Below are 26,893 nucleotides of genomic sequence, written 5' to 3'. Positions count from 1 at the left end.
ATTATTTTGAAATAGCATTTCAGGTTTTTTTCCTCTAATATAAAAAGCTATGATTTATAACAGGAAAACAAGCCAGCAAGAAAGTCCTTGAGGTTCTCTAGTGACTTCGCTGTTGTCAATCAAAATAACAGGGAAGATGCTCAAACGCTGCTACTTTAATGGGCAGTGGGACAAAACTCCTGACACACTGCAGAGGCTTTTGGAAAACAAGTGCCTGATGCCATCTGAGCTGGGTGAGGCTGGCACAAGCCAGAGCCTTGATCTGGATGTGATGGATTTTGAGCTTTAACTGCCGTTCCAGGTGGCCTGTGCCAAGTCTGTGACTTCTCAGCCCCTATTCAGCTGCTGCCTCAGCCTGGCTGCCCAGAGGTGAAGCTTGTCCCCCTGCAGGCTCAGAAGCCTTAGAAGCTGGCATTCCCTGCCACCCCCCAGCAGCTCCCTGGGCAGTGCCAGGTGCTGCAGGGAATGGGCTCCAAGGCGAATCCTTCAGAGCCCTCTCCACTGATCTCTGCTCAGTGAGCAGTGCTTTACCATTATTTGTTAAAATGCTGTACAGTCACAACATTCACACACAGAACATACAGTCAGGGCAGCCTCCTGTACATCACAGGCCATTAAATACTGCTGTCAATCTTCTTTTTGTTTGGCTAAAATATGTTTTGTTTCAACAAAAGCATTTCTTTTGTGAGCTTCTCATTCTCCTTTGGTATTGTCAGGAAATGGAGAATTCACTTTCTCTTTGATAGCCTGTTCCAGTGGTTACTCCCTTTCTCTGTTACAATATAATGCCAAATATCTAATTCAATTTTTTTCTAGCTTCAGCCTCCAGCAACTGATTCTTGCTATGCCCTTCCTAGTTAAATTAAGCATCCATATAGTATTCTGTGTTTTCACAAAGGTACTATCTGCTGTAATCAAGCCACAGCTTTTGGCTTTCTGCTCAGGCCACTGGGCTCTTGCTGTTGCAGCCAGAGTCATTGTGGCTGACTTTCCATCAGCAGAGAATCTTCCCTACAGAGCACTTTTGGACACTACCCAGCTGCTCAGAACTACTGCAGGACAAGAGTCATTGTCTCTGGTGTAGCAGAACAGACAAGAATAGTGAGTCATGTTTGCTTCCTCCATGACCGTTGTCTTGAGCTGCTTTGCCAAGCCAACAATGTTCTTTTCTTTGCCTTTTAAATACAAAGCTGTACATACATAAGAAGTAAAAAGCTCTAATTTATTCTGTGAAAGTGTTCATCAAGTGAGAGACGGGACTCTGGGAAAAGATTAAGAGCTTACATTTTTCATTTGACTTATTTCACATAAAATTTCATAGAGGATAAAATGATGGGCGGAAAAGAAGCAATGATATTTCTGTTTTATCTCTTTCTAAGGACCATAAATCTTTCTGAAGTATCATTAATTATAGCAGCACCATTCACAGTGCTATTGTTAAGGGTCTATCAGCAGTCCCATTATAAAGCCCTATTTTCAGGGGTTTATAACTTGGTTAGAAGAATTTTGTTTCTGGCAAAAACTTTGCTGGGGCAATGTCTCCACCTAAGACAATTTATTTTAAATGTAAAGCACAAAAACAGATGTTACCTCTTCTGAACTGAGTAAGGGAGAGACTAGGAACTTTCTGGGGTACAAAGCTAATGCTGTCTTCGCTGATTGAATTCGTGTCATCTGTGAATTCCTAAGACTGTATTCAAAGAAGTTATCTCTTAGATGAATTTAGATGATTCCTTTACAACACAAGTTTCCAATTACTACAGCTGAATTCAAGATCTGGAATATTCCTCTAGTGGCTGTAATCAAATCAGGTTTGATTTCTTCAGCTGCAGCCAGTCGAAAAAGAATTTAGCGGACCTGGAAAACAGCTTACATTTAAAGAAAACTTCAGTGTCTTTAGATAGCTTGCTTATTACTCTTTTTTGTTATACATCAAGAATAAGTGAAGCTAATGCTCACATGCACCAAAGTGAGTATTGACTTAGCAGCAAAATGGAGGAATTGCTCTGTCATGGCTGAGCCACAGTGAAATGTTAAAGAGGCACTGAGTTTCTCCAGATGTGCAGTAAAAATGCTCTGCAAAAGGCACTGGTGAGACTGGGAGGGCATGGCAAAGAAAGGTCACTGCTTCACCTACATAAAAACATGAGCAGGTGGCCTTTTGCCTGTAGCAACTCGTACATTCATCAAGAAAGCCAAGAGCTCTGCCCAGTCGTGTCTTTGCACATCAGGAAAGAGCAAGATGCTCAATAAGACAGGATCAACAAAATCATTGTGGCCTTTTTCGAAAGCAATAGATATTAATGAATGGGAACTTCTGGGCAACTTTTTTTCCCTGCTTTAAAGTAGAAAGATTAGATGAAAATGTATTTTGTGAGGAGTGTGCTGACACCCTCAGGTAATCTCCATCCTCTGTCCTCATCAATAATCTAGCACTCTACCTTTCCCTGTTACATTACTGTCTGCAGTAATCCAATTCACTTCGGTCCCCTTAGATCCTATTAGAATCTCTCACAAAATTCTTCCAGCTCTGCTCTATAGTGTTCTGGGATTATTTAGTCTTAACTTCTGCTGCCTGTTTTCTTCTACTACAATTCTTTGCACAGGGACCGACTTTTGTGGATTGCACATTTAACCTCACAGTGAGTCAGAAGATCAAAATTAATGCAAGGGGGTATTGTCCAGTGGGGTCCCCAGAGCACCCTAATTCTGTTTGGAACATTGTTGAATACATCTTGTGGTAACAAGTTCCACCATCTAAAGTACTTTCTTCTATCAGTTTTGATTTTGTCGTCTTTTAATTTCACTGCACGTGTCCTTTGAAAGGATAAATAGGCATGGGCAAACAGAAGAACTTATTTCTACATATTATTCAGTCCCTTATGTACCTCCTTTGAATTACATCTTATTTTTCTCCCCTCTAAAGTAACACAGTCTTAATGTTTTGTTTGTTTGCCTTTCTAATGTGGAAATCTTACCATATCCTGTAATTTATTGCTGTTATTTGAGCAGATGCCTTCCTGGAATTCTCTTCAGTTATTAATGGTCAGTCATGCTCAGTGATAATATCTAAATAACAGGCTCAATGTGCAGGAACAGAGCTGTCTCCTCTGGCTGCCTGGGCAACATCAGGGGCTCAAAATAGGTAGAAATGAACCTCTGACAATATTCCTAAGAACTGTAGCACAGGGTGCCAAATGTGGAAAGCTCCTTTATTCCCTTCACTCTGATTGCCAGGATGTCTGTGAAATATCACTTTGCACCCGGCGTTCTGCTTCCTAAGAAATGGAGAAAACCATTCCTGGCTTCTTAGCTGAAAGTGAGCCTCTGACAAACTCGGTGATGTTAGGCTTGCTCTCTGATCTCCAGCCTGATCTGATCTAATTCTGTCTAATCCCTAGTATTTTTTAGATTCTGAACTGTACAATACCCACTGTTTGCAAACCTCACCCTTCCTATTTTTCCCACTTTACCTATTTTGCAGCATATTTCAATGCACTGAATCTCCTGATGCCTGACCATCATGAGAACTGCAACAATATGATATAAATCTTGTGGTTAATTATCTTAAACCAGTGTGACTTCAATCTTCTGACAGTTACTTCTAGTTTGCAGTGGTAGAAATAAGAACAAAATTGAGTATTTTGATGACATCACAGCTCTTCTGTAGCAGCCATTTTAGAGGGCCAGAGGACAGGAAAAGCTGAAGCCCATAACTAGAGTAGATTGTAAAAGAAAAAAATAACACAATGCAGAGAAATCATTCAGAGTCTTTTAATACATGGAACTAAGTATAAGTAGTATTACAAGAAGATTTACTGCTGTAAATGCAAAGGAATTCATGTGCTTTCACTGCAGGGAAATTTTACAGCAGTTAAAATCTGAGATCTATTACAGGAGCAACCACTTTTTTTGTCATTTTGTTTAACAGTTTTTTCTTATTAGAAATGCATTTTTAGTAAAAGTCTGGGTTTCCCTCATTGTCACCCAGATTCCTGCATTACTGTTCCTGCAGTGCAAATGCAAGTGTAAATCAGGCATTTAACAAAAACGAGAAGGTCCAGCTGGGTCTCACATTGCTGCAGAAAGGGCTGGAGAGGAAAGCACTGCAGCAGCAGCAGCAGCAGCCTTCCTTCCCAAGGCCCAGCAGGGAGAAGGGGCAGAAACTCTGCAGACCAGAAGGGTTTGCCAGGGAAAGGCACTGAAATTCATCACTGCCTTATCACTTTGGAGAAGCTTTCTGTCCTGCCTTGTGCTCCTTTTTCAAGGGCTATAAAGTACTTCTGTTCCAGGGCACTGCACATGGATATTAAATTCTCATCACAAACAGGATACCATTTTTGATTTCGGCATTTATCTATCTTCTGTCCTTATAAGGCCACACTTACCATAATATCTCATACTTCACAATCTTTAAACATTATTTAACCCTCTAAAAAGCATATATATGAAAGCTGGCTGAAAATAAGCAATAAACTATTTTAATACTGGTACCATCTGAAGCTATGGATCTGTGAGAATTTTCTTCTCATTAACTCTGGAATGCTATTCATAACCTTGAGACTGATAAAACTTAGAAAATTATTTTATCCAACAATAAGCCCCTCCTTAATATACGTATAGAAGTCTACAGAGAATTCTTCAGGCCCTAAACACAGAATCCTTTGCTAAAACAAAAAAAAAACCCAAAAAACAAAAACCAAATAAACAACAAAAAACAACCCTAAACCAAAACAACCCAAACCACACCCTAAAAAAGACCCAAAACCACCTAAACAGAAACAAATAGAGCTGCTACAGAAGTCACATTAATGGAAACAAGCCCTGCCTTTCCAATCCTTTATTTGTTTTAAAATATTAGTATCAAGTATTAGTAGCAACACTTAATCCATCTATCGATTTCACTTTTGGTCTGCACTGGCCTATTGTGTTCTTTACTGTTTCCTTTAAAAAAAATAAGCAAAACCAAAAAACAAAGACAGAAATCAAAGCATTTTCAGAATGCTGTTTCTTTCCAGATCACTTAACATGATTTTTCTTTGAAATTGCAAAATTAAAATAAAAAAAGCCAAGGGATACATTTGAGCCACTGCTTTCTTTTGGAAGCAATTAAAATTTTCTGTCCTCTCTACAGCTGTACTTGAGGACTTGGAAAGAATATTTAAAGCCCAAAATCCCCTCAAGGTGTGAGGCTGAAATAACCTCCACTTGCTAAGACAGAAATCAGACTATTTTGGTGTTGGATGGGATTGCAAATACTCTGAAAACAACTAAGCAGCAGAGACATTGGGGAATATCCTTGATATGACCAAAATGGTGAAGATCAAGGACATAAATCTGAGTTTGTGGGAGGATAGGAATAAACAGTTTCAGATATGAGCATGCAGACGAGTCTTCAAAGATGGAATATACCCTATGCACTGTGTCTCACCCACAGAGGACATTAAAATGGGATACTTGAGTCAAAAGGGCCCAGATGTCTACAACACGATGCGGGTAAATTGCATCAAAAGAGTAAAAGAAAAAAAAAATGGAAATCCAATGCTTTTTAGCTACTTAAGCCTGGAGATGTATAAAACTTGGTTGAGACCCCTCTGCTGCAGAGAAGGCTTGCTGCCTCTCTCTGCACCTTTCTGCAGTAGGACCAAGAAGCTAGAGGAATCTGGCAGATCAAGAAGCTGGAGGAATCTGACACATCCTGAGCTTCACGTTCCTCCTGGACGTCCCAAAGCAGCCTGTGACCTGTCTGATTCCCTGTCCCACACTGGACACCTGCGCTTTCTCACCAGTGCTCCATCACCCACCACTGGCACTGTCCCACCCTCAGGAGGCAGAGGATGGAAACTGTATTTTATCTCCTATTTATGGTGCTTTATTTACTATTTATGGTAGTTTTTTTATCTACTATGCATGGTACTTCTGGTACACTCCAGCAGCTCCAGAAAGCCCTGTGGGGAGTGCCAGGATGAGCCAGCTTGAGGTCAGAATGGGAAGGTGGGAGAACCAGAGAAGGTTGTGGGATGAGCAGGGATGAGGGACAGGATTAGCGACAGGACAAGAGGACGTACTCTGAAAGTGTGCCAGGCTTTTAGGTTTGAAATTTGGAAGAATTTCTTCATGGAAACGATCATTATAGACTGGAACGGGCAGCCCACGGCAGTGGTGGAACCACAGGCCCTGAAGAGGCGTTTGAGGAAAGACGGGACGTGTGCCATGATCTAGCTGAGACTGGTGTTCGGCCATAGGTCGGACACGGCGATCTCAGAGATCTTTTCCAACCTGCCTGATTCTGTGAGGGCAGGAGGACCCGGAGAGCAGTGAGGGGCTGAGGGGAAGGGGACGTGGGCGCTCGGGGGACGCGTGTAGGCAGGGCCAGCACAGGATCTCATCTTTCCAGCGCGACGGCGGTGAGGGCAGGGCGGGGCGGGCACCGAGACAAGGAAGGAGAGAGGGGAAGCCTCCCCCGAGGAGGGCGGAGCGGCCGCCGCGGGCCGGACGCGCCCCGGTTACCGTGACAACGGCGTCGGCCGAGCCCGAGCGGCCCGGACCCGGCGGGCCCCGCTGCCCGCCCGCCCATGCCGCGGAAAGCGCTGCGCTGCGTCCTGCAGCTGGAGCTCTGCTCGGTGAGTGCCCGGGCCGCGCTCCCCGCCCGCCTCAGCCGGGCCGCGGCCGGCAGGAGAAGCCGCGCTTGGCTCTTCCGGCAGCGCTTCCCGCCCCGCTTTCCTCGGCCGGCCGCCGCCCGCGCTCCCGGCCCGGCTGAGCTTCTGGGGGGCTGCTCCGGGCCCTGCTGCCGAGCGGGGCCGAACTCCGTCTGGCATTGCAGCCCCTGTGTGCAGCCCCCGCGGGGTGTTTGCAGCAGCCGTGCCCCTCCGCAGCTCCCTTTTCCTGTGGCAAAGTTGTGGGGGATGTTTGTCCCAGTGCCCCCGCCCTTCCTCTCGTGTTAGCAACGGCCGTGCCGCTTTAGAGTTCGCGTTTTCCTGTGGAAAAGGGTTTTTTTGAAACACACTGATTCTTGGGAAGCTGTAGGGTGTAGGGAAAAGCACTCTCGGGGGGGAGTAAAGGAAAAAAAAAGCTAAAACCAAAACAAGTCCCAGGAAAGAGCGGCTCGTTCATGGCTCTGGGCAGCCCCGAATATCTGGGTGTTACATGGCGGGGAGCGAGGTCAGAAAGTGTGAAAGTGGAAAGTTTTGACATTCATTATGTTAGGATTGTACTCTGCACTTTGCAAAGTTTTCTGCTCATATCCAAGCTGGGAGCACAGCAAGGTGCTGTATGATGCTCCTGAACACTTTGCAGAAGTAGCTGTGTTAGGCAGGGCCCTGTTACCCTGGAGTCGGTGGCTTCATATGCCCCGGTCCTGTATCCAGAACAAGCACTGCCATACATAAAAGGATACCTGCTGCTGAGAGGAAAACACGAGATGCCAGCCACAAAACTCGAGTGCAAATCCAGGAAGTCTATACTGGGAAATTGGCCAGGTATGTCCTGGTTGCTTAGCTGCCCTTGTTCCCAAACTTGAGTGGCTGCTCCGAGGCAGAGCTGTGGATTTGCACACATGGATGGCCAGGGTGTCACCCTGGCGCTGTTGCTGTGCTGTCTCAACAGCTGGTGTTTGTCTCCACAATGCCAAGGCCTGCTTGGTTCCTGGAGCAGGGCAATGTGCTTTCCTTTTCTGTTCCCACTGCCTGTGGGCTATTCCTGTGCCAGGATTGAGTACAGGGAACACATTTCCCCAGGGTCAGGTTTGCAGGCGTGGGGTATTTGTTATTTACCCTGCTCTCAAGGCTACAAGTAAGAATGGAGACTACTCTAACACAAATGTCAACACTGGCTTTTCATTTAAGGATTTTTTTTTTTCCCCTTGGTGTTTGCTCACTTGATGTGTTTTTTGGGCAGCAGTTCTTTTATTTCCCAGTTGATCTTTATCAGCTAAAGCAAGCTGATATTTTTGGTAGTATTTTGTGTGATGGACTCACCAGCTTTCTTACCATCTTAGGGATGGGAGCTACTCTTCCACTTTGAATATGTATTGATCAGAGTCAAAATTGAACCCTAATTTTGAACCCTAATTTTAAACCCTAAATTTTGTCTTAGGTGATGTAGGGAAAAAAAAAGGCCAACTTTCATCCTATGTATCTTAATATGAGTCAGGGTCATTAAAAATGTTAAAAGACATGAATCTCAGTAAGCAGAGAGGAATGTTTTTAATGGTAACCTCAGCTTGATACATCCTGGTTTTTGCACATTATTGATGCTGTCCTTTGGCCAGTTCTGTGCCATCTTTGATACTAACTCCTCTACTAACTATCCTTAACTTTTTCGTCATAAATAATAATTCCTCATGATACTATATGATATCCTTTATCCAGAAAATGGATTTTCAAGAAAATGTAGAATTTTTTTGATTGATCTGTTTTTATGGAATGTGTCCTACTGGGTTTTTTCCTAGTGATTTTTTAATCCACGTCTTTATTCTTTATTTTTGAATATTTAAATATTTCGGTCAATGGGATGGTCAGTTTTCAGATCTCTCTTTCTGTCTCACACGGATTTTTGAGCAGATTCTACCTTCCCTGTTTTCATAACATTTCATTTAAGAAAAACTATATTCTTTCACAACATGTGCTGAAGATGGTTCAGACTCCCTGTGGCTCCTTGGTCCAGGCCTAGTGCATATTGGATGACTTTTGTTTCCATAACTTAATTCTTCGAGTTGTCTTTTTTCTCCTGTGTTAAATTTTATTAAAACCAAGGCAAAATATTCAGTTGTGTTTGTGACATAGATTTGTTAGCTTTCACATCTTGGCTGATTTATGCCATGTCCGTTAATTCTCTCTTTGTTTGCTTTATTTGTGACCAAAGTCTTGTCCAGATTTCTGATTTATTTTCCTGCCATTTTTACAGTGCTCTACATATTTCTCCACCCTCTTTGAAATCTGTCCAGTTTTGTCAGAAGTTCTGCCCTCTGTTTTACCCTTGCTTTAGGATACAGATGGGTTTTGCTTCCTTTGACGTAATGAAATTCCAAGATCTTCTCCAATCTGAGTCCACCAGCTCTTTAGTTTGTCTTATTAGTAGTTTCCTTCATTTCTCCTCTCAAATGGAAGGCCTTACTTAAAGACTAAGCAGGTTTTTTGTTTGATTTATCCTGCCATGGACTGTGTGTAATAACTGCTCTAGAGGGTTAAGATCAGTAGAATTCTGTCCTTTTCTGTGAGCTTAATTCAGTGATTTCTTTATGGCTATATGTGATGTCCCAGCAGTGGAGGGACTGGGGGCTGGTACACATTTTCCATCCTCCTGGGAACTTTCAGCAGAGATACCCAGCATAAACCTGTCCTAGAAATTCCTCATGGTCCTTGGGGTTGCATGTGAGGTCAGTTAATTGCAGCACTGATCTCCCTCTTCCTTAGCTGATCCATAGATAACACTCTTACCTTCTTTAAAATAGTCCCTTATCCTGCTGGAGCAGTCTGCAGTCAGATAAGAGCTTCAGTTTGTCTCCCAAGTGTTATGGAGCTCTGCATGTCACAGAATGGGTGTCATGAGCTGCAGGTATGCATGTGTCGTTCATTTTTTGTCATTCATTTTCCAAAAGCATTTTTGGAACTGCTTTAAAGTTACATGGCCACATAGATTTGGTGTTCCAGCCCAGGTGATGAGTTGTGCAGTTTATCTCCAGGGTAGTAGAATCACAAGTTTCCACATGTGCTACCTTGACCCACATGCTCATTTGTAAGAATTTGTTTTCTTTTTACAGGATAACCAGAAAAATGGCATCTGTTGTTGGCAGGTTTGCCCATTCCAGCATCTTCAGGTCTCTTAACAAATAGGCAAACATTGGTTCCCTTCTCTAAGGTGAAAAGCACAAAACTCCAGCTTAAAATGGTTGTAAATTCTACAAAAATATCGAAGACAAAAGTGAGAAGTAAAGCTGATACGACATGCAGTATGTAGTTTGGGGATCTTTCCTTGAATGAATGAAATCTGTCTCTCTCACTCCTGTTCACACTTGCAACTGCATGAGTGTCATACAAGCTGTTTAATGCTTGACAGACTGTTTCAATTGGGTTATCCATTATTCTGGCACTTTTCTTGTAGATTTGAAGCCCTCATTTATATGGAGAGGAAACCTTTTTTTTACCTTATACTTTATCTGTAGTGATCTATCACACATTGTTTTCTTCTAGTTCTTCCACCTTTTTTCCTGCTGTTTATACAGTTTTCTTTTAAATCCAGTTAGGATTTCTCAAGTAAAATGTTCACTTGGGAGTAGGAGACTGTAACTAAATCACTTATTTTAATTCCTATCACTCTCCTCCTTTGTCTTTCTTCCTGGCAATTGAAAGTCTGAACACTTTCTCCAGAAACCTTATGCTGGAAGAGACAACCTCATGTTTCTAATACTGACTTAAAAAATAGCATGAGACCTTAAGTGAAAGGTGTCAATTCTCTCTCAGGGAAATAAAATAAATCCACGTGGCTTGGAGAAGATAGCAAATAGTTTTGGAGTGAGTTGTGTACATTCTTGCAATCAGAGCTTTAAAAACAGACTGACTTCTTAGTCAAAGAATTTCAGAATTGTGCAGAGAAAGTTGAGAGATTTGGGGCAGTATGTGGCAGCCTAGTGAGAAGCCTTCCCTGCTTTGAGTTTAAAGATGGCCAGACTTCCCAGAGAAAGGAAGAAATGTGTCCGGTAGTACTGGAACAACAGTTGCTTTTTTCTCATTTACAGACAATTTGCCAATAAACTTGCCCTTTCTGGTGGCTGGACAGAGTATGGATATCTAAGCACATAAATTTACCAGTTTCATTCTGTGTAGTTAGGCTGAATTTTGGGTGGGGCTTTGTGTTTTGGCCTCATGTAGACTTCATTCTACATGAGTCTTCATATAGAAGATGATTATGCCTTACACAGTCAGAGCATACCTTTAATTGTGCTAATCTGGCCTTGGGTTTCAGTTTTGGTTGAAGACAATGGAGTGTGTTTACTTATGCAGGAATTTGGTCCTGATTGTTTTTAAATGGTGACTTTTTTTCCTGTCCATTCTGTACAAATGGAATTGCTTTAGAGAAGAATTTTTTTTTGCTCTAGTCTGTTGCATCCTGACTTTCACAAATCAACCATTTCAGTCCTGACTGTTTCATTTTTATCTTGGAAACAGCCATTGCTTGTCTAGCTAAAGTTCAGTTTGTTTAATGAGTGTGTTACTCCTACAGATAACTTGTCCTGGAGTGCAGCTGAAAGACAAACAGGAACTTTATCTCAGTGTCTTTGTACTTGGGCAGTACCACAGAACTGAATGTGTCCCTGCAGTGTTCCCACTCTTCTTTCAAGAAAGACTACTATTTGAAAAGGTATGTCAAGTGCTGATGCAACCCAAATAAACCCCATCACAAATTCCACAAAAATGGTCTGCAAAACCCATGAGCACAAATAATCACACTGAGAATGGAGCAGTATTTTATCTCCTGCTTCTCTTTAGCACAGAGGAGGGGTGTGCCTGTATTATCCACATGGGGACTCAAGAATTGTGTGTACTGAAGATTCTAATGTATGATGAGAGTTTTTAGGTGTTTGTTGATTCTTTTGTGAACTGTCCTTCCTCAGTATCTGTTTTCCTGGCCTGAATGTTTTTGTTCTAAAAATTACGGCAAGGTGAAGAACAGAGACTGTACAAAAATATAGGAGAGGAAACTTAATTTAGTAGAAAGATAAAATAGCAGCTCAGGCCTTTTTGGTGACATCTTACTCCCTCTGAGATACTTTTTTCATGGTTTGTCACCAGAATTCCCAGATTGGTACTCTGGCCCTGTAATTTATAGTTGTTTATCACATATTCTGAGTCCCTACTAGCTTCATTATTAGTACCACAGGGATAATGAAACACAGTATCTTACAGATATGATCTGGCTTCTCCACTACCTCTGAATAACAATACCTTGCCCTTTCCAGTTCTTCTCCTTTAAGCATTCCCCAGCACTTTGAAAACCAGGCTGAGTAAACTTGCTCAGAGTGATGCTCTGGTGAAGGGGATGAGAAACAAACAGTGATTATTTCACTACCTGTGAAGAGTAGGAAAGACCATCATTCTTTAAAGGCAAACATAACACAAACTTCTTAAGGGGAATGTACTGAATGCTGTTGTCAGTGTAATGTAGGGACTTCCATCCAGTGCAACATCCTACCCTATTCCTTGCTATCTGTTCACATGGGATTCAGGTTAAAAAAAAACCTGAACAGGAGACTGAAAAGTCACCTCTGTGAAAATGAAGCTTAAAACATTACTAATAAATTAGAGAACATTGACCTATCAGAATTGTAGTACGTGCAGCAAATTATGTTTCTTGAAATTTTCTTAGACAGTGCTTACTTTTACACCTTCAACACTTCACAATAAATTATTTTTTGTTATTTACATACAGAGAAGCAACTCTGTATGCATAGGAAGTATATAACAAGAACTGCTGGCTTTCAATGAATTCGATCATGTTCCAAATGATAATTTTAGTATCCTTTCTTTTTTCCACTGGGGATAGGACTCTTGACAACCATCCTAGCAAGGAAGAGCATTGATTTTCGGGTTTTTTTCCCTTCACTTTCCCAAGAGGTCCATCTGATTACTTTGATTGTGTCATCATTATTATTACTACTGCTACTATTATTATTATTATTATTATTATTATTATTATTATTATTTCTTTTTCAGGAATTTGCTAATATAGTTGATCCTGGAGACCTTGTGAAGTTACTGGAGTGTAAGTTCTGGGGTTTTTTTGTACTGTGTTATATCCATTAATGCCATACATATATGGGCTCTAAAGATGTTTTGGAGGTTTAAAGTATGTGATGGTTTTTCTATCAGAAGGAGACTGGTCTCTGAAAAACTAGTAGGTAACCAGTATTACCTAACAAAATGCCTCTAGAAATGTGTGTTACATGCTGTGGAACAGGAAAAGGGTAAAAAGTCATAAGTAGTTGAAAGTCCAGCTGGTTATCTGGTAGTAGGTTTCTTTATATGGTTATTTATTTGATTAATTTTCAAATTTTAAAAGGATAAACCTGTAATTTTTGTAAAGTTATTCTTTTCATTTTTAAGAAGATTATGTCTTGCTACATTTGTATAATGAATTGTGGTGAGAAAACGCTGACCTGAACTCAAACTGCAGGATAACTCCCTCACATGGGAGTTATCTGTAAAGGGGGCAAAGCTTGCATAATCTTCTTTAAAAGAGGAAAAACTTGGCAGCAGATAGAACTTACAAGTTCTAAGTCAGATTTAGTGTTGTCATTTGTACCCTGCTAATGCCATTGTGTTCATCTATGATATTTATGCAAGCTATACTTAAATTTATCTTATTATTGGTGTGGTGGAAATAGTGCAGCAATGTACAGTGCTGTGAAGTTTAAATCAGTGATTCATTTTTCTTGGGTTTTGATTATGGAAATTTTCATTTTAGGTTTTTTTTTAACTCATGAAAAACTTTTTTCCCTTCTAGTTGACACAGCAGTACTTGAACTAATACAGCTCGTTCCTCCAGGTATTGTATCAGTCTTTTCATAAATTATGCAGTTTAATAGGTGAATTTCCAGGAGGACATTGCCCATTACAGCATAATTACTTTTTTCAACACACAAACAACATAGAAAGCCCTTCAACAAATAGTCCTCTAAATAGAAAATGTTAACAGATCAAGAGGATCTCATTCTTGAAAGAGAATAATAACTGAATATTTAAATGTATCATACTGAGGCTTAGGAAAGTGATAATATTTTAAAAATGGAAAATAAACTGTAATCATCCAGTGCATAATTATTAACTGCATCACAATTCACTTCTAGAGAGGCTGTCTGTGAAATTTCAGAGTGCATAATCTTGTTCTCAGAGTGACACTTTTTTTCCTTCCATTTTAATGGTGACCACTGGGAAAACTCTTATCCTCCCTATAAGTATTACAGGTCTCTTGGGATGTGTGAAGATAATAAATAGCGATTTGTCATACTTCTGTTATTGGTTTGTGTGATTATAAAAATCTATTTTAATGAAATTCAAGTGTTCCCATGAATAATGTAAATCTGCATTTTATTGGAAATAAAGTCAAGTTTTAAAGAGGACTCATTTGGAAACTGTGGTATTAAAAGCACTCTCTCACTTGTCCTTAGTACTTTCAAGGAAACTACTGCTTCTCTCAGGTGACTTACCAGACTGTTTACTTGAAGAAATGTAGTGAATGGGGATTTTTTTTGTGTGAAGTAAAGGATCTTGCATTAGAATTTATTTTCAGGGCTCAGACATAGGTGTGATACAGCCCAGCATAAACTAGCAAGATGGCTGCGATATCACAAGATGCATTTTTTCACAATATGCATTCAAGGGTTTACATCTAAAGAAAAACTTGGCTTTTTTGGAAGTAGCAAGACAGGGTATTGAGAAAAATCTTAAAATAATTATTTTGCTGTTGCTTGTGGGTTTTTTTACTGCTACTATTACTGTTCTGTAGTATGGAATGGTAGTTTTTCATAAGGAATTGGGTGCCATTAAAAAATTCTGGGTTTTTTTCTGTGGCATGGAAGGGAAAGAAAGAAGAAAAGTACTGAAAAGTTACCTGAAGAAAACCTTTCATGTACCTGTTATAGAAGAGTTAACACAATCTTCTTTAATTTTTTTTCCACTAACATTGAAACATCGTTTCATAGTAGATTCTGCACATTTTTGCTGCTGATTTAACTTGATGAGGTTATTTCCTAGTGCTATAGGAGTTTTAGAGCCATGCTGTTAATTTGTAAAGAGCAAAATTTATCCTGGTTTCAACATGGCTCTGTGTGTGGTGTCTGTGCTGTGTGGCTTTGTCTATTTTCCAATTAAAGTATGTATTTTCTTTTTAGTGGGAAAAGTTCTAGCTACATATGAAGAAAATACAAGAGATTTCCTGTTCCCTGACCCTAAGCTTACCCATGGGCTCCGTGGTTTGCAGCGTGAGGTTTTAATGAAGAGGTCCCCGTCTTTCACAGTGAGTGAATGTCTGTGGATTGTATTTATGACACAGTCTGCTTCACTGAAGAAACCCCTTGAACTGCTTCAAATGAAAAGCGATTACTTCTGACAGATTTTGCCATTTTAAGGTGTGGAATGTACAAATCCACAGCTGAACTTCGGGGAAAGTATAATCTTTTTTCAAAATGCTTCAAGAAATTATTTAATGTGGAAAAGTTAGTTTCCACTTGGTTTCCAGTGAGGCACCATGACATGTCTCCATTCAGTTTAATCTGTGATGCAGCTGGTGGCTGAAGGGATGCAGGAGATGTCATATTGACTTCATGGTTCTCAACAGAAGCCATGTAACCCTCCTCCTTGGTCCCTCTCCATAGCATTTTGGAACAATAGCTAATTGGCAGAATGAGTGCAGTGAATTAATGCTAATTTTCTGGAGATAAGGGCTCAAGTACATGTTAAATGAGAATGAATTCATTTCACAATGCCCTTTCATGAAGTTTGACTGTTGAATCTTAATTGTCAGCAGAATAACCCAGGAAGGCACCTTAAGGAGGATGGTGATGATGTGTTTTGAGGTTTTTGTGGAGTTTTACTGGTGGATTGACAGGACATTTGGAGAAGAACTCAATTACCCTGTCCATTGTGGTTGGGCTAAAAGCACATAGGAGGAGGGAAATGCTGATTAAAGTTCATTGTTATCTTTTAGCTGGTGTAGCCTTTCCCCAGAAAGGGCAACCTGGAAACTGCCCAGACACTTGCAATTAGAGGTGCTAATTTGGTGTCTAATGCTGTGTTACATTTGAATGAATTGAGGTTGTGATTTTGTGCTACAAAATGTCTGATTCTGCAGTAGCTTAAAAACAAAAACAACTGGCTGTAGTGTTTCTTTGATGTGGCTCATCCCATGCCTGGTGGTGTGGCTCAAGAGATGGGGTGAGCCTGTTTGGCCTTCATGCTGCTCATAGAATAGGTGCCTTCCTGGTGTTGAGAAAGAACAGTGAGGTAGGAACAAATGAAGTGGTATTAGCTAAATGTTTTTAGATTTTTTTGTGAACAGAATATAGTGACTCTTCATAGAAGCAGAGCTGCTAGACAAGTTTGATGGGTTTTGTCAAACTGAGTTATTTGAAACAAAAATTATGTACTTTCTAATAAAAAGAAGGTGCCATAATTTGTGAGCTGTGAGAAGATGTGGTCAGAGTAATTTGGAAGTGTAGGTGATGAATGATGACACTGTAGTAGCTTTAAAAAGTTGACTGCTGTAAGACACAGATGTACTTCATATCCTTGGGAGCAGAATAACAAAATCCATCTCTGCCTGGAACAGGGACTGCAGAAGCCTTTGTTGCTCCATTCCATCTCCATAACTTGAAAGTACAGTATAAGAGAGGATTTTGGCATAGTGACCCCCTTTTCAGGAATAATGCAGAAGCTGGGTTTGATTGCATTGGAAGGAGGCTCCCAAAAGGAACTTCTTGTTCCTCTCCTCGTTTGCCAAATGGAAAAACTATGAAAGGATTTTTACCTCCAGTAGAAATGCAGTCTCAAGTGCCTCCCTCTCCCAGTGTTCCCTGAGCTTTACTGGCAAGTGTCTCTTGCTAAGTCTGTCAGCATGAAGTGCTGGATGTGAATGCTAAGCAAAAGGAAGTATTGAACAAGGTCATGAGAACCCTCACATTATTCCTATGCTACTGAAGCCATGTTCTTCCCACATGAAAAGTTATTTATAGCCAGCTGAGATGTCGAATATTTTTGAATGGCAGCTGTGCTTCAGTGACAGTTTGATTCCAAATAAATTTGTCTTTTATTAAAAAAATAAAGGTAGCAACAGTAAGGTTACGGTTGTGGAGTTCAGATAGGCAGTGACAAGCAGTGTCTGATTAACACTGCTAATCTGCCAGTTGGAAGGAATCCCAAGTTGAGAGGATCAAAACCCCTCCAGAAATCTGGCACTTGGCTGATAATGTCCCTGGCTAAATGTCTTACAAGGTTTACAAACTCAGTGTGCATACAAGACATGCCTCGAGTTATCTCTCCTGGTCCAGTGTTGCCCAGCTGAGGCTCTTGCTGGCTCTTCTGTATTTCTCTGCAACCTTTACCTTTCAGAATATGTTTATGCCTGGACTGTGGTAGTGATTTCTTACAGATGTTCTTATCTCCATTCCCCACCTTCATGCAGTATTTGCCACATTACTTAAAACAGTTTCTTTTTAGCTATGCTATCTTCCATTAACAGTCCAGTGCAAGGCCTTCTGTTACATTCCTGTATACTTTTTTAAACTAGGGTTGTACTTGTGTTCCTTACAGTCAAAAGCACATATTAGACTTGTATTTTTCTAAAGGTGAACCACCTTTATACTTTTTCTGTGGTCAAATTGGCATTAAGTCCCTTCTGTTTAATGATTGGTGCAGAAATGCTCAGGGCTGCAGACACCACTAAGCCAGAAGCAGAAGAGATCCCAAAAACTTTCCAGCTGGATTTTCATTTACAGATGTGTCTGGGGCTATATGATGGTATTTACATAATTCTGTGTTGAGTATCCTACAGCAACCCCTGATTTGGGAACTGCAGAAAACAAAGAGCAAATTGTCTGATGGCTTTGGCATCTGAGTTGCTTTTGACATATCCATGCCTGTGCATTCAAATGCCATCCCATATTCCCTCTCTACAGACTACTTCTCTGAAGAAACCATAGTTTGTGTCATTTTTTAGGGATGAACACTTAACAATTTTGTAATCATTTCCAGTCTCTGTAAGAGCAGTAGGTGCTCTATTGTTGCATTTTTTAGTAGACTTACTAATTCTGATGTGTCCCTTTTTAAATTGTTGATAGCACTTGACAATTCATTAGTAATAAAAACGAGTTGATTAAAGATGATCAGGCTTAAAACCTCTTTTATGTGCCATAACTTGACTTGATTGAATCCTGGACTCTGTTAATTACTGCGACTGAGCTTTCTTGGCATTTTTGTCATTTGATTTCCATAATCTATCCTGGGGCCAAATCATGTTCCCTAATGGAAAATCAGTGTTTAGGCAGGTGGTAGAGAATAGTTTGGTTAATCAATAGACTTCACTCATGAAGTTCCTGCTAATTCTTATGGATGTGGGATAAAGTCACAAACAGACCAGCTCTTTTTCATGTCTTAGTGATTTTGTGTGTTCATGTGCACAAATGCCTGTGCACTGAGATGCCTTAGGCACCAAATTCTGTCCATGTTGAAAGAAGAGGGGGTAGGAATTTCTGGGGGCACTTGATTTTCTCTTGGATTCTGCAGAGCTGTATAGGATGCACATAGATGATTGCCACTTGTTTATAGCATATGTGGCATTTAGTTCTTTTATGCCTTTTTTTAATGCTGCTGTTTGGGAAATAATCCTTGTGTGTTGTAATCCCTGTCCTTTACACCCAGTAAATTCTGAATGCCTTGGCCAATGCTCAGTGAATAGAAAGGCAGTAGTTTTCTGAGGTGTTGTGTTCCTAGCCATGGCTGCAGTAAAAGGTGAGTGGAACAGAAGCTGCTAATCATGTAAAAATGGAGGGACATGCTGGCCATTGCTGTGTGTGCTGTGCTTCACCAGGAGGCCCAGTGGGACCCCAGTGATTCCACATGGGACAAACTAGGGCTGCCCCATGGGCAGGAGGGGATTGTGAGGGGGTGGAACATGGTTGTGGAACAAGGGAGGCATCCACAGAAATCAGACTACTCCAAAGATTACAGAATGAAGGGTATTCTTAGTCATACTGTTAAAAAGGAATAGTTATCTGCAGTGTGATTGACTGATTAAACAAAATGTTTTTACAAATGAGATGGCACAACTGAGACTGTTCTCAAACAAGTTTACAAAGTTAGTATTAATGAAACTTCTAGAGCATGACTGAAATTTTTATTGATGCCATATAGCATGGCATGAAAAATCTTTAAAAGTGCTTTTGACAAAAAAATGTATTAAAATAAAAGTCAGACCTTAATTGTTGTACAAAAGCAGTGTAATCATCTGTAATTGAATTGTCAGAAATGCAAATGTTAGCATCTTGACATTTACCATTGCTGTTCTGTCTTTTCTAATTATCTTTATTAAAGGCTGAAATTAACAAAGGAAATGGCTGAAAATTAGGAATGGTTTGTTACATTAGGTGACATTTACCTCTTTGATACCCTTTATCTTGAGTTGAAGCTTGATATGCAATTATTGTCTCTCTTCTAGGGAATTGCACCAAAATTGAGATTTTCTACAACCTGCCATATTTCAGACAGTCTGTTAATCTTAGGAAGGAGTCACATACAGGTTAGCACAATTTAATTGTTTGCAATTTCTAGATTTAATATTGATAGCCTTGCTTCCAACTTTTGCATGTGCTGCTCACTTCAAACTTTCCTCATTCTTTTGCTGTGGTTAAAGCGGGTATCACGGGTGCTTGACAACTTGATTAAATTTTTAATCAAGTATGAGTAAAGAGTGGGTTTGGTGCATGACAGTAGATGCTGAGAGTTCCTTGAATCTGAAACAATTATCAGCTGCTGTGTTCTATGATCAGCTGAAGTGTCAGTCCCTGGTGCATTTGTGCATGGGAAGATGCCTTCTCACCATTTGTTACTGACACCTAAAATTAAGGACAATAAAAACTAGGTGAGGTTAGAGAAGGTGCATTATTAAACCAAACCAGTTAATTTAATTGTTTTCCATAACTGTATCACTGACAGTAATGGAAATGCAGATTATTGTTGAAAAGGCTATCACCTGTATTAATCTGGAAATGCTGCTTTTGCAGCAAGTAAAGTTAAAGGTGAAGTAGCACTCTTCTCTGGTCTAACAGATTGGAATTTTGGTCTGGATTTCTGGAACAAGCTGTCATGTAAAGTTACTCTTATGTACTCCTTCTTCTGCTGTAATATTGAAAAATGGTGCAGCATCATTGGAAGGGAATGGTTGTCAGGAAGGCTTGTGTGCAAAGACACTTAGGTGACTTTGACCTGTTGGTGGCATTGCTAATGACTTCAATGAGAAGTTTCTTCCAAATTTAGCAAATGAAATGTATCGAGACAGAAAAAGAATTAAAAATCAGTGAAAATTGTCATTGTCAGAAAATTGACTTCAGTGAAGGTGACTTGAATAAGGGCAATTTGATTTAAAATTTAAACTGTTCCTAAAGCATCTATGAACGGCAGCTCAGATTCACTTGTGTTGCAGTTTTACAACTGATGTAAGCCAGGAGCAGCATCACCTGCTTCTGGTGAAGCTGAGATTAGTCTTAGAAAATTAGGTCTGGCTTTGTGTGGCTGGGTCTGTGTTGTGTCTCACCATCAGCTGCACCAGTGAGTTCAGATTCTGTCAATACAAAACAAACACACAGCCTCAGCCTCACTGGCTGGGTGTAAAGGGAAAGCCTTGAAGGCAAGCTGGACATTTTATTTCTGGGTCCCTCTGAACCAGAGCAGTCCATGTAACATTCAGATTTAGGGCTAATGTCAACTAGCTCCAGCTTGAAAAAAAATTTCTGACAGAAAGAGTATTGTTTTTCTCCACTAAACTTTACACTTTAAAAAACTAATAAATTCACCATAATCCAGGAAAATATTAATTTTAGAGCATGTAGTTGCACTTCTTCTGGAGCTTTAGGCAACTCTAAATGCATATAATTTAAACTATTAAAAAGGCTCCTTTTTTAATTTGTCTTGTACTTTAAAGGGGAAAAATTTTAAAATAAAAGCTTAAACAGATGAAAACATGCTTCAAATCTGTGTATGGCTAATTCAGATAAACTTTGTACTAAAGGAACTTGAGACAAAATTAAATTTAATTTTTAGAATGTCCATTAACTGTGTGAGAAAGCTAATTGAGTATCAGACACTTAACATCTAACATGCAGTACTAGGTGTTTATCCTTCTTTTGGTTTCAGAGAAAATGGTAAACACGCTTTTTAAATTGCTGTTTGATTATAGTTTTGTGAGGGGGACTTCAGCTGCCATGGCATCTCCTTCTGGTAAAATGATTAGTTCCTTGTTTGCGTTATGTTCAGCGATCTTTATCCCACCCGCTGTCAAATCAGATCATTTCTCTTTTTCACTTCAGACCGATAGGCAGTGGGTGCCTCATCCAACCCCAAATGGAAGAATGCCCTCAAAGCTGGCCAAGAAGAGCCCTCCTTCAGCAGAGCAGGGCGGGCCGAGCTCGGCGCTGAGGAGCTACGAGCAGCCCACCATTGCCTCCAAGTCGCGCTCGCCGTCCCCGTACACCAAGCGCCGCATGTGCGAGCTCTCGGAGGAGGCCAGGCAGAGACTGGCCCACCTGAACCTGGGCCCTCACGAGTTCAGGAGAGACACTGACAAACCTCCCTTTGTCATCAGACGGGTTTGTGTTGGCTCCCAGGGCTTCCAGCTTAAGCTCAGTTCAAATGTTGTTCTTTCACTAAATAGCGCTCCAAAAATTCATTCAGCTCTTAGTTTAGATGAAGAATTTTTTCTTCTCCTTAACAGTCTGTCACAGAATGATTTAAATGTAAAATTAACTAAACTAAAATTTCTTTTATCCGCTTTAGTAACAGACAAAGATCAAATTCTTTCATGAATATCTTGGTTAAATTCTCTGAGGCCCCATTTCTTTTCTTCCAGCACACTAGACAGGATAATAGGTGTATAAATTTGGCTTGGAAGTAATTGATATTAGTATTAAAAATTCCTGAATAAGACTTTAAAGAAAGAGTGTCTAGTCACATTATGAACACTTACACTTCCTCTCTTTCAACTTTTTTTCATGTTGTCATCCTGTGATATTTGGAACACTTCCTTTGCTCAGAGCTACATCTGAAACGCTTTGACTTAGAGTTCATAACATAAGGACATTTTGCCATACATGAAAAATTGTCCTGAAATTAGGTACTTAAAGAAATTGTGTGTAGCTCTTTTAAAATGAAGGGCCTACATTTCCCAGCCACCTGGAGGATCATATACTCTTTTTTTTTCCCCCCTCTTAATTACTCTTCTTATTTCAACAATTCTTTGTTTTTAGAAAATCACTTTGAATTTGTAGGGGCAGAAATGGGATTGTTCATATTCTGTGCTGTGGCATTATGGTTTCTCTACAGTTCTGGGCACCTACCGCAACCAGTTAGATAATCAAGTGGTTAAATAGTTTGCTTCTACCTTATATTTTTACCTAGTATCAGTAATAATTAGTTAATACTATATTGTCAAAGTTTAGAAGTTTTATTCTACATATAGCTACCTTTAAGAAATTCAAAATGGCCTGAATAAGTCATTAATCATTAATCAATCTACTGTTTTTCTCAAATATTTTTCTTTTAACTCCTTTTATTTAATTCTTCTTGGTTTTGATCTATAGGTGAAGTTCACAGTTTAATTGTAGTATCATTAACACTGATTATTGATTTTCAATGCTTGGTTATGTTTGTACAAAAAAAGGAGAAAGCTTGTCTCTTAATTCAGCATGTCCTCACTGTCATGGCCTTTCTAGATTGAGAAATCTCCTTTTAGGGCATCTTTATTGCTGAGAACTCTTTTGGCCTGGAGATTTTGTGTTATGAAGATCAAAATTGGATTGTATTAAATGTAACTTTTTAATTAGGAAGAGATTCAGATCTCTCTTGGTGAGATCTGAGCTGTTTAGAATAAGTATGAGATACCAGGAATTGTTTAAAAAGACTGCAGACATTACAGATGAAGGAGGAGTTGTCTCTATTTTCCCTTTCTTTGAACAATATGATATTCAGAGTTTTCTCGACCTTTCTAGCACTGTTTCTGTTTATACACAGTAATACTAATAATGCCCATGAGCCAAGTGCTGTGAAAATAGTCTAAAATAGTATTTAAATAAAGTAAAATATTGCAGAAAATAGACCAGTTGTTGTCTTATGAACAAAACCAGAAAAACCAGAGATTGATACATCTGATACTGAGTATTTTAACAGTATTTTTGCTTCAGGTTGGACAACCAAGTCCTGGTGCTAAACTTCATTCCTTGTGTTCCCTGCGAGAAATCACAGCAGAAGCCTGGCCCAAGGCACCCCATGGTCAGTATTTTCTGCTATATATCTCATAACTGCTTTTGATTTCTGCAGGAAGCAGTTTTATTTGGGGCTTTTTATTATTATTTTGGGGGGTTTTATTTATTATGAAAATCTGTGATGGAGAAAAAGCTGTTAGTTCTTCCTAGGAAAAGGAAGAATGCTGAATAAATTACTGCTTCAAAGGGTGTCCTTGAAAAGTTCTTTGCCTCATGAAGCTTGGAGCATAGTTCTACATTATATGAAAATAGGAGAGAATTACAAAGCTCAGACGAGTTCTCTGTTTCACTCCCTTTTTTGTTGAGTTGGATGGTGGAGAAAATTTGCACCACGGTTTGTGGGTGTGTTGATCAAGCTTTGGTATTGATAATTTTGAATTTCAGGGGCTGTGTTCCTTCAAAAATGGGTAATGTTTATTTCAGCAGTATTTGTGAGTAGTGGATCAGTGACTTACCATTATTAATGAGCATCCAGGATGTGCTCCAGTATCTGCTTCAGCATCCTTTGGTATCAGTAAGTGAGAGCTTAATAAAAAGTGTGGAACCAGAAATTTAAGAAAGCACCCTAAAACTTGATTTTATTGCACATGTCTTACAATATGAGGATTTTAATGAGTCTCATCAGTATTTGTTTATGTGTGCTCTGCCTCATTTTTATTTCATTTCCTCACTAATTATAATTTGTTATACAGCAAATCCTTATGAACGTGTTATTTTACATTTGTTCTTTGTCATTGCACTGGGTGCTGGATTTTAAAGGTTTCACATCCCCTTTGGGAACAGATTTGTCAGTCTGTGATGGCTGGATAATGGAACAGACCAGATCATCTGATACCATTGCACACTTAAAAAATGAGCTGGTGGTTTCTGGCCAGTGTTTAAGAGACCAAAATCTACCTCTGTTAATATCCAGAGGAGTCTTTGGTCACCTGTCTGTGTCTTGAGGCTTAACTGTAACTTCTGAAAAGAACAGATCCTTAGGATTAGAAATCTTAATGCAGACAGTACAGTTTAGTCCCTTTTTTTCTTTTCCTGGGTCACAGTATGAGGGTTGTTCAGTACAAACTGGTAGAACAGACCAAGAAGTAGATTTAATGTTTGTGAGGACAGATAGGATGCTTTGTAAAAGATTTCATAGAATTTAAGAAATGCAAATGTGATTTTGATTTCTTCTGTCATGGACCTTTTTTCCTTCTCCAGATCCTTCTCCTCTCAACAGCTACAGACCCAAGAAAACTGAAGTGAGTACTTGCAAGTGGTTTTGCTTACACACTGTTTTTTGGGAAGCTCTGAGCTTCCCAGTCTTTCTTGGATCGTCTTGCATAGGTATTTGAAACGTTATCTACTGTAGTATCACAAGCAAGAAAAAGGACATTTTAAATCTGATCTAGCCCAGTAAAGGCCTGCTGACAGATTATTTACAAACATTAGAAGGAAACTTAGCACTCTTTAAAGATAAAGATGCCTGCACATACAGAATTTGCTTTTCCTTGGCATTAAGGCTTGCAGCAAGGCCATAGAGGAGCCTTTAAAGGCTGTTTGCATTTGCCTGACCAGTTACTCTGAGAGCATTCTTTATTCTGGAAATGTATGTGAAGGTGGCACTGGTGCAACTGGGAAGCCACTGTTGTGTTATTTCACATCCTTTCTTTTTCAATTTTGGCTTCTTTCTGTATTAAAAGAATCTAAAGGTTAATGTCAGGATTGTTTGGGGTTTGGGAGGTTTTATTCTTTACATCCTCATTTAGTTGCTTTTTGCCTGTGTTCCTGAAGTACTGTAAAAATCCTGGGTTTATGCAGTTATGTGTGCCCTCCTAGATTTCCTAATGACTGGGAAAATTGATGACAATAGGGATGAGGAAAGAAAGGGAATTATGAGGATAAACCTTGATATGTATGTTAAGCACACTTTTGTCAGACTCTAAACTTTTATTACCAAGGGCTGTTGTTCTGTGTACTGTGTAGTCTAATATATTGTGCTGCCTCTGGATTCTTCCATGGGTTGTTTAGGCTCTCAGGCATTATTCTGAATCTGTGGGATTCCTGGGAAGCCTTTACTTGTGCACTCAGAAAAGTTGATAAAAGGGCTGTTGCAGAAGAGTTTCACATAAGATGGTGTGTTAGTTACGAACAGATTCTTCTGAGAGTTTTTGATTTACTTTAGATCATGGATTTTTTAAGAATGTACAATCTGAATGAATATACAATCTTTAGCCTTTCAGGTTAAGATGAAAATTGTACATCTTAATGTTCATAATAATTTTTAGTTTGGTGGGGTATTTTTCAGGCAAAATCCACCAGTGGAAAAGGCTTGGACAGTTCTGCTGTTTACAAGGAGTATGTGAGCCCAGATCCACCCAACAGAGAGTCCCATTCTGCAGCTTCTTTGGAGTGTTCAGCACCTCCAGCAGTTCAGGAGTCTCAGAGTTCTGTGCTGAGTCGATCTTCTCTGAGGGAAAGGTAATGCCCTGGTTTTGTTCATGACATTCTGGAATCAGGAACATGAGCTGGTGATAGCAATGCCTGCATGACTGTATTTGCATGTTTGGAGGTGTGAGGGCTGAAGAGAATGAAAAATCTTCCTGCAACAGCTGTGTTGTTGTTTGACTTTTCCTTTTGCTCTGTTTGCCATCTCTCTGCTTGATGATGACAATCCTAGTAACATGGCAGTGAAAATGTCTGAAACAGTGACACCCCAAATTTCAGGCTGCCAATGTCCATCTGGAACAGAGAATTAATAAATCATCACTTAAATGAATCATCACTGTTTCAGAGGTGATTGGAATCTCAGGAATGTAAATACAGATATGTAAAAATGGGAAGTAAACTTTACAGTAGGTGCTTGGAAACCTTTTCTCCATCTGACTTTTCACAGGTGTTTTTGAGCACGTCCTTGTGGCTGTGCTCTACTCAGATGTGTGACTGGTGTGTATAACATGCTTGGGCTAGCTTTAATCTACTCAGTGTGTTATTTTCCAATATTTTCACTTTTTTGACACCCTAAAATCTTGATTTTGATTTTTTGAGTGGAAGTGTGGACCTCTGCAGCTCTTGTGTGTAGATTAACTGCTATATTTCAATTATTTTTCTTATCTATCTCCACTGACCCCAGTGGGACTTGTTTGGGAACAGTTTCAAATACCCTTTAATTTAATGGATTTCAGTCCCTGGGTTAATATTTTGGGCCAGCTTCCCAGCTTCAGTGTCCTATGAGGGTGGGATGGAAGAAATGTCAAAAAAGCAACAGCTGGTTTCATGCTTAAGCCCTCCAATCCTTCAAGGGGAGTATTCCCTGCTTCCTGCTAAGTAGAATGTGTTCTTGGTGCTTCTCTTGTACATTCAGGTGGCAAGTTACTGGTTGGCTTTCTGGGAACAGAAAAACTGGATGAAAAGCTAGGCCTGAGTAAGCAAATAGATTAAATAATTTAATTGAGAAAAACTAAGCATTAAACTGATGTCCCATCCTAAATGCTGAAGATGTGCTTTGGTGACCAGTTCACACTGTGTTACCATTGGTACCAAGTTAGTCAATGCTTGCAGGTTGCATTTTACAGCCTACACACAGCCTAATGCTTGTTTCCAAAATAGAAAAACTGTCTCAGTTTTTTCTTTAAAAAGAAAAATGACAGATGGCAGGTGGGGACTGAATTTTTAATACTCACAAAGATCAAGTTGGTGTTTTAACATCTTCCTCTGCTTGAAAACTTGTTTGTTAGTTGTTGTGTGTAATAGTGCGTCTTGGAAAGTGTTACACAGAGATTAGAATGTATCTGGGGTTTGAAGGAGGTTTCTTTGTCATCTTGTCTGCCTCCCCACTCTCCTCTGACAGTGTTTGTGCATTTGTTGCCCATATCTGGGAAGAGATATTGT

At 39.8% G+C, this 26,893-nt stretch overlaps 1 protein-coding gene across 1 annotated transcript in view; it reads left to right on the top strand.

Annotated features, from left to right (window-relative positions):
- The first annotated feature begins 6,376 nt into the window (after positions 1-6,376).
- SPATA6 (spermatogenesis associated 6) overlaps positions 6,377-26,893 on the top strand; it is a 41,494-nt gene continuing 20,977 nt past the window's right edge. Inside the window, exons 1-10 of the mRNA XM_071436685.1 lie at positions 6,377-6,623; positions 11,221-11,358; positions 12,711-12,759; positions 13,501-13,542; positions 14,888-15,012; positions 19,207-19,287; positions 21,074-21,352; positions 22,943-23,030; positions 24,224-24,264; positions 25,311-25,483. Of these exons, the coding sequence (XP_071292786.1) occupies positions 6,576-6,623; positions 11,221-11,358; positions 12,711-12,759; positions 13,501-13,542; positions 14,888-15,012; positions 19,207-19,287; positions 21,074-21,352; positions 22,943-23,030; positions 24,224-24,264; positions 25,311-25,483 (1,064 nt within the window). The 5' untranslated portion in view covers positions 6,377-6,575. The remainder of the gene's footprint in view (positions 6,624-11,220; positions 11,359-12,710; positions 12,760-13,500; positions 13,543-14,887; positions 15,013-19,206; positions 19,288-21,073; positions 21,353-22,942; positions 23,031-24,223; positions 24,265-25,310; positions 25,484-26,893) is intronic.

The sequence above is a fragment of the Agelaius tricolor genome, unplaced genomic scaffold (genome assembly GCF_023055355.1).
Source record: "Agelaius tricolor isolate 1412-34295 unplaced genomic scaffold, bAgeTri1.0.p SCAF_11, whole genome shotgun sequence".
Taxonomy (NCBI): Eukaryota; Metazoa; Chordata; class Aves; order Passeriformes; family Icteridae; genus Agelaius; species Agelaius tricolor.
The sequence above is the reverse complement of the archived record's forward strand: the minus strand, read 5'-3'. Positions and strand labels throughout refer to the sequence as shown.